Source organism: Setaria italica, chromosome III (genome assembly GCF_000263155.2).
Source record: "Setaria italica strain Yugu1 chromosome III, Setaria_italica_v2.0, whole genome shotgun sequence".
NCBI classification, from domain to species: Eukaryota; Viridiplantae; Streptophyta; class Magnoliopsida; order Poales; family Poaceae; genus Setaria; species Setaria italica.
This window is the reverse complement of record NC_028452.1, coordinates 25,582,422-25,596,601: the sequence shown is the minus strand read 5'-3', so window position 1 is coordinate 25,596,601 and position 14,180 is coordinate 25,582,422. Positions and strand designations below refer to the sequence as shown.

At 43.4% G+C, this 14,180-nt stretch overlaps 1 protein-coding gene across 1 annotated transcript; it reads right to left on the bottom strand.

The window, feature by feature from the left end:
- Positions 1-1,298: 1,298 nt before the first annotated feature.
- Positions 1,299-5,277, bottom strand: LOC101766468 (pentatricopeptide repeat-containing protein At2g30100, chloroplastic). Its single transcript, XM_004962336.4, has 2 exons — positions 4,363-5,277; positions 1,299-2,490 (listed from the first exon to the last, which is right to left on the bottom strand). Exons 1-2 carry the CDS (start codon positions 5,035-5,037, stop codon positions 1,717-1,719), a joined length of 1,449 nt encoding a protein of 482 aa, XP_004962393.1. The 5' UTR covers positions 5,038-5,277; the 3' UTR covers positions 1,299-1,716.
- Positions 5,278-14,180: the final 8,903 nt, after the last annotated feature.

The following is a 14,180-nucleotide window of genomic DNA, read 5'->3' as shown; positions in this document are numbered from 1 at the left end:
TGGGGAGAACAAAATATCATTTTGTTAGGGCATAAATCGATCTAATGTAAATATGTAAAATTAGTCAATAATTTTGTTAAGTGGACAAAGCTGATTGTTTTAGTGTAGGACATTTTTTCCCTTAGATTTCATATGTTGATCATTGATTATTAATATATTAGGAAAATAAAACACAACCATAGTTTGTATTGAAAATATATTTGTTCTTTACCATGTTTTGCAAGTATATTAGGGCAGTCCCAATGGGAGAAACCAACCTAGTTTCCATAGTCTAGGATATTGTATCAAGAAATCATCCTTCACAATGCAACTTTTTTATCTAGAGTCTAAACAAAAATCCAACAAGGCATTCTCCCTTCTAGTACCAGATCCTCTGTGCATCATGTAAAGGAGCTCGAGTGATGGGTAGCAGCGATGCAAGCGCAAAGGATCTGGCAATAAGTAAGAAGAAACTACTTGGGTCTCCCCAATGCAGATTCGCTGGTTTCTTGGCTCATTGGTGCGCGTGAGGACTTGGTTTCCTCTCTAATGGTTTTTCTCTCTCTATAATAAATCTAATGCCACATCAGCAAATTGCTTAGTTGGCATGACAATTAAGAGGGATAGAAACTATCATCAATGTCCCATTGGGACTGCCCTTACAAAAATAAAATGGATTGGCCAATATTAATTTTCGCATAACATCTTAACTCGGAGGGAGTGCACAATTTAGTTCATTATAAATGGGAAACATGCTTGGGAGTATAGCGACTGTGTATAATGATGGGGGAAAAAGGAATTGTAACGTTAATACATGACTTGAGGGAAAAAAAATTATTCATGCAAGACTTTAGACACTCTTTAATCATTCACTTTTTTTCAAAAAGAGATCCCAACAATTCAAACTGCCAACTGCTTCTTTCTAATTTTTAATTTTATGCGGCCTCAGTCTTTCTGCGTTTTCCTGTTTTGAGATTCATTCAAGGGCAAAAAGCAGCCAAGGCGTCAAAAAACGATAAAGTAGGGACATGTTTGATTATTTGTACGAGATGGGGCGTTCAAGAACTTTTATAATGGATTGCTGATTTGCTGGTGACACATTATTAGATGTGAAAAAAACAAAATCATCACCAATTAGATCTAGGATGGCAAAGAAACAAAGGCCAGGTTCGTTTCATGAATTTTTTACAAAGGACAGCACAGACGAATTAGCTATCCTACAAATAGAGATGTTCATCCTATGTTCATACCTCATGCCAAGCTTTCAGCTCTTGCTTTTCTCCATTGTTTCTCGTTCCAAAAGCAGCCAAACCACAATCAACGATAAAAAAGATATGTATATCAGTACAAGTGTACACTTTACAAGTTCAGTTCCAATAGAAATGTACATTTAGATCCCCTAAAGGCTGCCACAGCCCCCAGCTTTCAACTTAACTGCATATGGTAACAGTAACACAGAAAATTTACATGTACCATATGGTAACAACAATAACACAGAAAATTTACAAGAACCATATGTACTCTGTTCAATAGTACAACAATAGCCCTGCTTGAAACAAACAGCTAGTCGATAGCTCCGTTTCAGTCAAAAATATACAGGGAACCGTAATTATGTACCAGTTGGGTCACCGTAGTCAGAGCTTCTCTGTCTTGTTCATCAGGGACTTGAAAGCATTTGAATCACCCGCATTTTGTACTTGCTAAGTGTGGATATATGATGGAAAGGCCCAGCAGAGCCTAAAGCATGTGCATCATCCACAATTTGAATTTGCGGACATAAAGATAGACAATACAAGGTCCAATCAAATCTGTCTCGGAAAGTCGCTTGCAGAGTTTCATGTACGATTCTAAGCTGCCAGATTCCTGTATGTTTCTCCGCAGTGCAGTCAATACAGCAGCTCTATCCAGGTAATCAGGAAATATGCCCATGTCAAGCATCTGCATGAGTGTTTCCGAGGCATCTAGAATGAAGCCACCTTTGACATAGCCTCGCAGGAGCCATGACATGGACTTCTTCCTTCTTCCAGCACTGGTTGACTCAACTCCTGCGAGCAATCGGCGTACAGCAGCAGCTTCCCCTTGAGATGCACAAATTGCCAATACAACATCATAGAGCTGTGTATCAGGTTCTCTACCAAGAAGCTTCATTTCCCAAAGTTGGTGCTCAGCTTCTAAGCCACAACCAGCACAAGTATACAATGAGAGGAGCCTTTCATGCACAAGTCCTAGCACTTCTCTGCTGCCTTCCTCTACTGCCCAGTTTGACAAAAGAACACCATCACTTAACAATTCTGATTGATACTTTTCAATACTGTGCATGCTCTCAGCATCCAGTTTAGAAATAGAGCCATCCTTCACCGATGAATTTAATTTACGCAGAGCCTTTGAGAATTCCTTTTGCTCTTTAACCAAGGCAGTCAACCCAATTAGATAACTATACACCTCAGGTTTCAGGCCACTCTCCTTAAATTCAATGACCAATCTCACAGCCTCCCTATAGTCCCCATCCATCTGTCAGATAAAAAGTATCTCAAAAGGTTAGAACAACCGGAATTAATAGGCGTCATATTGATATGAGATATGGTTTTTATGTGCAGCTAAAATATGTTGGAACAAATGAATGCCAAACACATTTGCAGTAATCATAATTTTAACTTAGTAGTGTCAATTATCTGAAGTTCAATTGGTATACTATGAATGCCATCCATCCATATGATCTAATTTTTAGCATCCTCGATCATCGCAACCTTGCTACTAATGCCACCAAATTTCACGTATACACAGTCCAGACAAAGAAAAAATTGTCTTACTGAAAGTATAGATATCCATTATACTAATAACAAAATATCCAAAACATAACAGAACATGCTCTAAGCTAGTAACTGTATAATATTCTAATATCAAGATGAATTTGTCATTGCAATTCATTCTGTCTTCTAGGTATTTTTCAGCAAAATCAAGGACCATGAGAAGAAGGATCACATAGAAAATGCTGTTGGCAAGTATAAAATACGTATACAGCAATCCTTGGAGAGCCTTCTGGAACAAGTTACCGCTGGCTTCCTTTGTATGGGTAACTATAGTTGATTTACTTCAGTTTTTTATTTTTTTGGTCACTTGTACAGAAAAGAGGATAGATATCGTATGGACTGCAAGCTGCAGCTACAAAACAGAGGATTTGGGCTTGCTATTTGATACCTTATATTGGTATATAACAGGAGGAACAACACACCAGAAACCTTGCAACATGGTATATGGGCACACACTTACACCCAAATAACCATGAAACATTGAACTTGTCAAATTTTTTGCTAAAAGCTCCCTGATATGTACAAGCAAGCCCCACAATAGCTCCCCAAACTTTATATCCATTCGGTTCATAACAAGGGGCCATGCAGCGTGCAACATCTGGTCATGCTAAGTTTAACAGAATAACTATTCTAGTACAAAGTATGCCAAATATGAAAACCAATACTCCACATTGTCAGGAAGAAGGATTTGGCAACAGTATTTAGCAAAAAATTGGCAGGAATCCTAGAACATAGCCAAATTCCATGGGGCACTCCAAATAATAGCTTAATTTTTTAAAAACAACCTAGGAGGAGCTAGGCAATTATGAAGAAGAAATAGGCACCCAAATTCGAACTAGAGGGGACTCGAACCTAGGTGGTTAGAGTGCACGACCACACCTCCCACTCTAACCAGTTGAGCTAGGCTCACTTCCTAAATAATAGCTTAATCATTGAAAGATAGGCCTCCAGAGCCACAAACTGAATACCAAACCCCAAATTTCTGATTCTTAAATGGAAAGCATGTTCTACATGATTAATTTTTTTATAGTAAAGAGGATGATACATGTGTTGATTAAAAAAACTAATACAACCGACAGAGAAGACTAAACTAATGACAAAAAATCAGCAACACGATACATGCTGAATATTTTATAGCAGAGCTCATGGCTTGCAACTAGTAACAGAATTGGTTTAGTACCATACAGAATATCCAAAGACGATTTGATAAGACCACGCTACGATATGATTGAGTCTGCTGCAAACAAAGATCACTTTAAACTTTTGAAGGGACATACACGTGCACAATAATAATCTACAAACAGTCAAAGACAAAGGTTTTACACTAACAAGGCAACAACCCAATGCAGCTGTTTAGAAATCAAAACTAAATGATGCAATAAGCACAAATCACGTTAAACTTCAGAACAGCAGAAATCTTTGTTTGTTTCAGCATACACTTAGAAGACCAAAATCCAAGAGTTGATCATTTTGTACTAGCAAAGCTACACTGCAGGACTAACAATTGCACAAATTTGAATGTTTATTAAGACACGACAAGCACAAATTGAAACGGGTAGGAACTGCAAGTTACCATCATCTTCCAGGCGAGGTAGCCGACAGGTCCTCCCCGCTCGCCGTCGCCGTCGGCAGAGCCGTGCTCCCCTCCCGCACCAAGTCCCCCTCTCCTGAGCACGTCCCTGACGAACTCGACGGCGTGCTCCCTCTCGCCGCGGTCCCAGTAGAGCGCGACGGCCTTCTCGACGAGGCTGAACCCTGGCCTCAGCCCGACGCAGTCCATCTCCCCCAGCAGCGCGGCGACGTCGGCGACGTCCCCGCCGGCCCCCACGAGGCGCTCGATCCATCCGCAGGCGATGGCGGCCATGAGCTCCATGGTCTCGCCGTCGACGCGGTTGGCGCGGCGGAGCCAGTCGAAGACCTCGAGCGCGCAGTAGGCGTCGCGGCCCTCCTGCGCGAAGTAGACGAGCACGAGCTGCAGCTCCCGCGGGGACAGCGCGGCCAGCGGGGCCTCGTCGGCGGCCGCGGAGGCCGGCTCGCGCTCCAGGTGCTCGATGGCGGCGGCGAGGAGCCCGTCGGGGGCCGCGGCGGAGAGGGGCGGCGCGGCGTGGTCGAGGCGCAGGGAGCGCGGGGGCGGCGGGGGCCTGGGGGAGGCGGAGGACCCGGGGAGGCGGCGCGAGCGGGTGGACTGCGGGAAGGTGGCGACGGCCGCTGCGGCCGCCGCCGCGGCGGCGTGGGAAGAGAGCACCATGGATTGGGGTTGGGGTGAGGGGTGCGGTGGGGCTAGGGTTGGGAGGAGGGCATGGAACGGGAGTGCGGCGGAGGATTTGGAGGCTTGGTTGTTGATGTGTGTGGGAGGAGATGGGGAGACGTGGCCCAAGCCAAGGAAGGGATGGTGGATCGGCGATGGCGACCGGGGGCGGAGAGGAAGAAGAGAGAATGTCTTGTCTGCGGATGACGGACCGCCGAACGGTTGCCGCTTCTCGCTTTGCTGGTGGACTGGAGTTGGACTGCAGCAGCCTGCCGCAATGCCGCGGCGGACGCCGGACGCCACGACGCCACAACCGTATGCCGCCGCTACCACTGTACGGATGGAAATTATCCGTATTCAAAAATGCTAATCTGAATATCCATATTCATTTTCAATATGAATATCAAATGGGAATATCCGATTTTTCTATCCGGTTTATTCGTATTCAACAAAAATATGTAATATCCGATAATATTCGTATCCATTTAATACCTAATGAAACCATCAAAAATGTATTTTTATGACTGATTACTAATTACAAATGATGTTAGTTTAAGAAAAAGTGTATTTTTCACCCCTCAAGTACTGCAAAAGTGTGATATCCATCCCTCATATTTCATTTGGTGCAAATTAATCCCTTAACTAACTAAATTGGTGCATCTATCATCCCCACCTTAATTTAACAATGATCTAGTGTCATCTAATAGCGGTTTATGTCACGTAATCATTTGACTAATACCTGTTTAGCGATATAACATGCTCAGTCAAAGATATAATGCTCATAGAAAACATAAAATCATCTAAATTGTCTATCACATAAAAATTTATCGGAAAAATTAATAGAACCGATTCACACCAACTATTATAGTGATTGGCTCAACATTAAATGTGGTTGAGCAATGATTAGTAAGATGATTACATGACCTAAACCGATGTTATTGACACTAAACTAGTGTTAAACTAAGGTGGGGATGATAGAGGTTTATTTGCATTAAATGAAACATGAGGGATGAATGTCACACTTTTGCAATACTTGAGAGATGGAAAATACACTTTTTTAATAAAAATAATGATGTACACCATTTAAACCATTAAAAATTATCTACATGACAAATGAATAATTATGTTAATCTAATATTACTAGTGATATACAATAATAAAGTTTAATTAATTCTAATATGACTAATAATATTAATTTTAAATACATTATATTACTTATTTAATGAATAAATTATATTTATATGTATTAACATACTTATTTTTATTGTTAAAGGATATATATTTGTGGAAATATTTAATTATTTAAATATTTTTTAATAAATATGTTATTTTCAATAAGCTATATATTATGCACTGTACTCATAATTTACTACGTAACATGATTTTTTATCAACTGTAGAACCATCAATAAACCAAATTGATACACATTATGACATTATGTTCCAAGTCAAGTAAGTATTCAAATTCGATTTGAATAATTTGTTTTGTATTTGTATCCGATAATATTCATATTTGTATCCAAATTTGAATTAAAATATGGTAAATAATGATATCCGAATTCGATTCCATGCGTATTCAATCCGAATCCATCCATAACCGCCTACCAGCAGGCATAGCGGCGCTGCCTTATGGGTCCCGGGCATCGGCTGGGTTTGGGTTGAAAAATTAATCCTACTGGTAAAATACATGTTGCTACCGTGAAATGCTAATTGTATTTTTAGAACTCGTAATTTTTTTTCTATTTGTATCACTATATTTTTATTGCATTAAGTGGATCTCTACGCATTTGCTTAGGGATGGCAATTCTACCTGTAGGCATGAATACCTGTGGGTTTTGTATCCGATGGGCGAGGGTATGGGCATTAATTCTTGCATGCGGGCGAGGGTACGGGCACGAATTCTTACCCGCAAGCAAAGCGCGGGTAAGAAACCTTACCCGCAAGTACATGCCGGGTTACGCAAAACCCAAAGTAGTAAATTACCACTCATCAAGGTCCAATTACATACATATAGTTCAAGCTCACTAAGAAATTCTAACATTTATGTTGTAGTGTTTACACATGACTAGCGAGATGGTCGGATGAAATATATCGTTATATTTATAATATTTAATTCTTATATTATAATATTTATTTGACTTGTGTGAGTGAGACTTATGCATGTTTGTACCATTTTGTGGATGGATCGATCATTGGTTGTAAACTTTGAATTGTGTTTGTCGCTTATATGGTATTATGGCTGTCAAATTATTGTTGTACTTGTTGATATGAGTTTGTTGACATGTTTTTATTATGCTGCCCGATGAGTGCCCGATACCCACCAGGTACCCTACAGGCACATGTAGAAAATTTTACCCAAAGTGCCTCACGGGCACGGGTAAAATTAGGACTGTCGGGCATGATGTCGGGTGGGCCCCTGTTGCCATCATTCATTTGCTAGGAAAAATAGATTGTTCACTTATTATATATCCTTGTACTCAAATAATCATACATTTCTATTTTTTGTATTTCTTATGGTCTAAAGATTAATTCTGCAAGTGCATGGAATCACCGTTGTAGCATTTCACCCGGGAGTATTCCTGAGTATTGTATTTATATTTTCCACAGGGAAGCACTAGTGGCGTAGACGATCGGTAAATAAATCAATCGAACGTTTCCACAACTTAACGAACTACAACTTAGTGGGGTAACGATAGATAGGCGTGATAACTTGTGACATAGAGGAGATCCAAGATAAAATATAGATAGAAAGTGGACTAGCTAGTTGGGAGGACAACGAGACGGGACTAGGTTTCTAATATGAACTATCTAATCGGGTCAACTTCTAATAGAGACTAAACCAGATATGACAACGGCTAAAGAATCCTTATCCTAATTCACTCTCTTAGCTTCGGGTACCCGAGACACACCACCCCGGAAAGGGATGAGAAGGGGGATGATCGTGCCTACCCCTAAGTCCTACAGTCCAGAACTAAAGTGGTGGACTACGTAGGCCGAACAGGGCTGTCACCACCTACTGGCTACCACAACTATTCTGTTGAACTGGGTGTAAATCAAGTGAGAGACAGTTCTAGGCACCACACCTACAACTAGCCACTGAGATATCCTTCGGGAATCCGATAGAGGAAACTTCTTGTCCAACCACAACAATTGGACTCAGACGTGAAACCCGCTAAGAGAGATTCTAAAGATAGATCAACTAGAGCTCAAGCCAACTCACTATAGTCTAAACTAGAAATATCGTAACTAGAATAAAGTAGATGCTAAATATGAATTGACTCAATGAAAGATAGAACTTGAACTTATATTAATAACTCAAGTCTTACAAAAAGGATAAAGAAAAAGATACAAGAGCTTATACCAGAACCTTCGAAGATTTCTTCGGAACCCGAGGCGAAGCTCGACTCGACTATAATTCCCAACTAAACTATCCTAACTCTACTAAGTAGCAAATGGTAGTGGAGAGCTCCTTCTTGGTGTCTTTCTTCTCCTAGCGCGAATGCCTCTATTTATAGCACTATTGACGGCAGTAGGCAATTTAAGGGCACGAACACAGGTAAACATGTCTAGCTACCAAGATGCGTCAACATACTAGATCTAATCACCATGATTACATAAAGTGTGCTATGTAGTCTAATCTAGAATTAGACTAAGGAAAAAGCAAATTCATGATAGAGAGAAAGCATAAAGAAGGCATTGAGTCGCTAACAGATCGGATGACATGAAGAATATTCCTCACATAATAGATGTATTTAGATCTTTACCTCCGAGTACATACCATCAACGATCCACTACTTGCTCTTGAACTCCACCATGGCACAACCGCGTAGGGAGGCCATGACGGCTAAGGTTTGGCCTATGCCATCTCCTAGACAACTACGAAGACTTGCGGTGGCCATCAGCTCCCTCTGGTGAATGCCTTAGGTTTCGTCATGTTCTGGTGGATGGATGCGTGTGCCGGCGGAGAACGGGGATATTTATAGTCCAGAGGTGCAGTTGGGCGAAGGGCACGTCGATCGGGGCCAGAAAAGGGCCAGGTCAATTGGCCTGGACCCACATAGGCTGATCGATCTACCCTCTGTAGGCCTCCAATGCCCGATCACTTCATACAAAAGTTGTAGATCTTTTCAAGGCATGCATTTTTCTTGTAAATTCATCCCAATCGGAGTTCAGATCGGGAAGATATGACTCGTGCAAGTTCAGCTCCTCCTGCGCGAATGCAATTCAATATTTGTGTTTGGGCCTTCTAATATCTAAAGTTTAGGCCCCAATCCAACTTGTAAAAAAACCCTTCATTTATATCGTATTTCCTGCCATTTTACAATGTAGTCCAAAATACAACACATATGCGAATATGGGGTTATTTCAAGTGCCAAGTGGCGGGTTAGTATAGGATTTAGTCCAAAAATACCACTTAAATAGCACTAAAAAGGTGGCAATAACGAGCGCCAACAAGCATCCAGGAGGCAGGGCGTACTGGTAGGGATCAAGCAGAGGCGATTGGAGGTGGGCCCCTAGGTCGGCCGAACTGACTAGGTCAACCGACCCTAGGATCCACCACCTCAGCCTGATCAACGCCTTAGAATAGCTCCTAGACATCAGTTTCTTGCATGCAGTTAGGTGGTTGTGCTCCGTGGCGGCCAAGTGTTGGTTCGGCCGAAGTGAATAGGTCGGCCAAACTAACAACCCATGCCCGAAGTCGTCCGTTGCACCACCTTGTCTTGTGGACGGCTTGGATCAGTCAGTAGGTAGGTTGTTCGGTGAGAATTGCTTGACTTGTGGGCCCATGGATCCAAGGGAGTTACACCGAGTCCATAGGATCAAACCGCCATTTCTTCAATGCATGGGATTGGTCCTAGGTGTGTTTCCTCGAGCATGTGCGAACCTGGACCAAAGTGGGGCAACATGGTTGGGTCGGCCCACCTGGTTGGGTCGGCCGACCTGGCCATTGTGCCCAGATTTGGTCCAGAGTTCGTTCTCCTGCTTCCTGCTACAAATAATCACCAAAGCTCATGGAACTTTGTTATTCACATAAAAATGTGCCTATGGATTAGTTCATGCTTCATTATTTCAAAGAATTTGATGGTTGAATATTGAGTATAATTTTGAGAATTTTACCAGAAAGGCCTCACGGGCACAAGTAAAATTAGGACGGTCGGGCATGATGTCGGGTGGGCCCTGTTGCCATCCTTAATTTGCTAGGACAAATAGATTTTTTGCTTATTATATATCCTTGTACTCAAATAATCATACATTTCGATCTTTTTCATTTAGATTTGCTAGAGATAAAAAATGGGTATAGCGATATTGCACCATACAATACGAACACATCTCTAATTGTACTCTCTTCTTACCCAAGTTGATGAGGACTATATTTCGCATATGATCCAACCTAACAATAAAAATTATCATTTACTTTATATGTAGATGCATGTACTACCACCGGATTGGAGGGGAAGGGAGAGGACATGAGGGAGTGCCACCGGATTGGAGGGGGAGGTGAAGGAAGAGGACGGGTGGCCGGGTAGGTGCGCCAGCAGATTGCAAGGAGGGCCTATCGTACATACATCTATGGGTCCACCAGGAGGTTTGACAGTCCTAAATATAGGGTTGGACACCAAGACATGTCAGACATGAAGGCTACAGTGTAGGATGGTGTATTCTACGTGGCAAGATAGGAACTAGTCGAGGATTAGGAAACTACTCGTAGCAATTAGAGTATGACTCATCTCGTCGAAACCGACTACTATTCTTGTAAACATCCGACCTTTAACCCTACCCCCGGCAATATAAGGCGAGGCAGGGACCCCCTCCAAAGCAATTCAATCCAACCAACATATAGGATGTAGGGTATTATGCAATCTAGCAGCCCGAACCTGTCTAAATCGTGTGTTCGAGTTCACCTTCGAGTTCCTGATCTTGGTGAGCCCTACGCACTAAACACTACCTCGGGCACCCCCCCTCAGTAGGTTATCAGGCCTAAACACCAACAATTGACGCGCTAGGTAGGGGTTCTCGTTGAGAATCCACTGGCGAACTTGATGGTCCAAGTCATCATCAAGCCAACCGTCGCATTCAAAGCAGGTGCGATGTTCATCTTCAGCTCCTAGGTTTGCATCACAAACTGTGCTGGAAACTTTCACCGCCACATTCCGCTGGCCTCGGAGAAGAAGAAGCACAACATGAAGCTCCAGCGTCAAGCTCTGGAAGAACTCGTCGAGAAATTCGGCGAATTTTCAATTTCTAACTTAGTCAGAGGTTGGGGGGACGAGTTCGAGTACAACTCGACTTCTCCCGCTAGTCGGATTGGTTTTCACGAGCCGACATTTAAGCCATCGTGCGAATCGGACTACGATCCAAGTCGATTTCCATTCAAACAACGAAACACGGGTGCTATTTACCAAGCTACTCTATCCAGATTACAGTCCGACTCGAATATGATCGAGGACCCGACTACTACTCGGATATGGGCGAGGAGACCCCTTTATCAGGTCCGTAGCAGGGCCTGGTAATCACATCAACTCCACAAGGCAGATTCATCTACTGGCCCAATATGAAGCCACCCGCTCTCACCAAGAACGACGACTCACGCCTAATTGCTTACCTTGATACCCTCCCGTACCAGGAGGGAACTCCCCTGTCGCCCATCTAGGAAGAAGGCGGCTCCACGGAGGTCATCACGTCAAGTTAGGGAAGCTATTGTCCGGAACTAGAACTCTTTGCTCTTATCACTGGACAAGAAGGTGAAGAGGAAGAGCAACCAGAGAGAAATCCGCAACATGAACATCACCCGGATGATGTTTCGTAGGACAAGCTCACCGTCAACGTTTCCGTAGAAGAAACCGAAGCTCAAAGAACTCGACGGAGAGCAAGAAACACCGCTAGAGCAGAGCATCGCTGCTGCCTTGCAGCAGACTTGCCAATTATGAACCTGGACCACGCGTTTGAAGTAGCTCAATTGCGTCAACATCGTACTCCTCTTGCCACCATCGCATCCATTGATCTTATTACTCGCGCAATGCCATAGGACAAGTACACTAGGCAATTGGTTGAACTGGCGAAGCGCGCATACGAATTGGTGGTGCTACTCACTATCAGTACAGACGGCAGGAGGAAACAACGACACCAAGGTCATCTACTTCCCCATCTGCATGAAGGCAGCGCCACTCACATGGCTCGAGCATTAGACAAGAACTCCATCGACACGTGGAAGGATCTCAAGGTGGCGTTCACAAACAACTTCGCAGGGGCAATGTAGCATCCTATCAACAGGATCGACTTGTCTCAAGTCAAACAACAACAAGGAGACCTTACGAAGTTACCTACGTCGTTTCTTCGACAAGAAGGCCACAATCATGGACATCACGGAGTGCGATGCCATAGATTGCTTCTAGAAAGGTCTCTATGATCGCCAGATGTTCCAGGATTTTGGCAGGAGACGTCCTGAAGATATCAAATCTATTAAGATCATGGTACAGGTGTGGGAAGATGAAGAAGATAAGGAGATCGAGAGGTTCGAGTCTAATCGCAACAAGGCCAGAACAACAATAATCAGAACAATGGACAACGCAACGATAAGAACCGCAATGATCGCCTCAAGAATGACAACCGAAATAACTACTCAGGAGGTCAGAATCACAAGAGGAAGCCAGACAATACCATCGCGGCAATGTCACAGTCATCCAAGAAAGGTGGCAGGAATCAAGACAGGACTCTGTTTAGCGAGCTCCTGAAGAAGCAGTGCCCATGGCACCCGTACCATAAGTATTCTGTGATGGATTCCTATAGTCTACGCACAGTCATGAAAGACCTGCTGGAACCTTTTGGAACTAAAGACGAGGGCAAGGCGAAGGAATACGAAGATGATGGTGACAATGGCAAATTCCAAAACCCATCCAACACCATCAATGTCATCTTTGGTGGCACACTGCGTACTGCTATTAAGCGATCCCAGAAGCTCGCCCTCCAAGAGATCATGTCCATTGAACCATCAACACCTACGTTCCTCAAATGCTCCGAGGTGCCAATCACCTTCTCCAGGAAGGACTAATGGACTAGTTTCTCAGACCCAAGATAATATCCTCTCATTCTGGATCCGGTAGTTGCTGGCTCAAGACTCACCAAAGTACTCATTGATGATGGTAGCAGTCTCAATGTACTCTTCGCCAAGACTCTGAAAAAAATAGGCCTCGACATTACTGACATGATTACCCCAATGAACTCTCTGTTCTATAGGATTGTCTCAGGCAACGCAGCTATACCCCTTGGACAGGTGGTTTTGCCAGTTACCTTTGGGAGCAAAGAATACTACCGAATAGGTTCGAGGTGACAGACTTCGAAACATAGTATCACGCTATCCTCGGATGACCTGCATTGGCCAAATTCATGGCCATCCCGCACTACATGTACCTAGTACTCAAGATGCCGGGACAAAAGGGAGTACTGTCCCGGCGCGAAGACTTGAAGAGATCATACGACTGCGACACGGAAGCTATAGAGCTAGCAGCGACTACTTAGATGCCAAATTCGATGATGCAAGTCTACACCGCTTCAAAGAAACTATTCTCGTTAGAACTCGAGATCCCACAGAAGAAGTCAGGGGCAACAAGGTTAAACCGGCAAGTGAAGTTGACATCAAAGCCATTGACCTTGAGACTGGTGATAGCTCCAAGACAGCTATGATTGGCTCAGGGCTATATCCTAAATAGGAAAGCATGCTCGTCAGCATCCACCGGGCCAACCGTGACATCTTCGCATGGAAGCCATCAGATATGCCGAGGATGCCCAGGGAGTTGATCGAGCACTCACTAAATGTGGATCCAAAAGCTCCGCCAAAAAGACAACGACTACGTCATTTTGCCCAAGACAGAAGGGAGACCATTAAGAAAGAGTTGGCCAAACTACTCACGACGGGCTTCACAAAAGAAGTTTATCATCCAGAGTGGTTGGCCAATCCCATCCTAGTGTGAAAGAAAAATAACAAGGAGTGGAGGATGTGTGTCGACTACACGGACCTCAACAAGCACTGTCCAAAGAATCCCTTCGGGCTCCCTGGGATTGATCAAGTTATCGACTCGACAGCTGGATGCGCCCTACTCTGTTTTTCCCGATTGCTACTCGGAGTATCACCAGATAGCTCTCAAG

Excerpts from the sequence above, each read along its gene's own strand:
- LOC101766468 (XM_004962336.4), bottom strand. The coding sequence starts at position 5,037 with ATGGTGCTCTCTTCCCACGCCGCCGCGGCGGCGGCCGCAGCGGCCGTC. Across the intron at positions 2,491-4,362 it reads ACCTCGCCTGGAAGATGATG|ATGGATGGGGACTATAGGGA; the intron begins GTAACTTGCAGT and ends TTTATCTGACAG.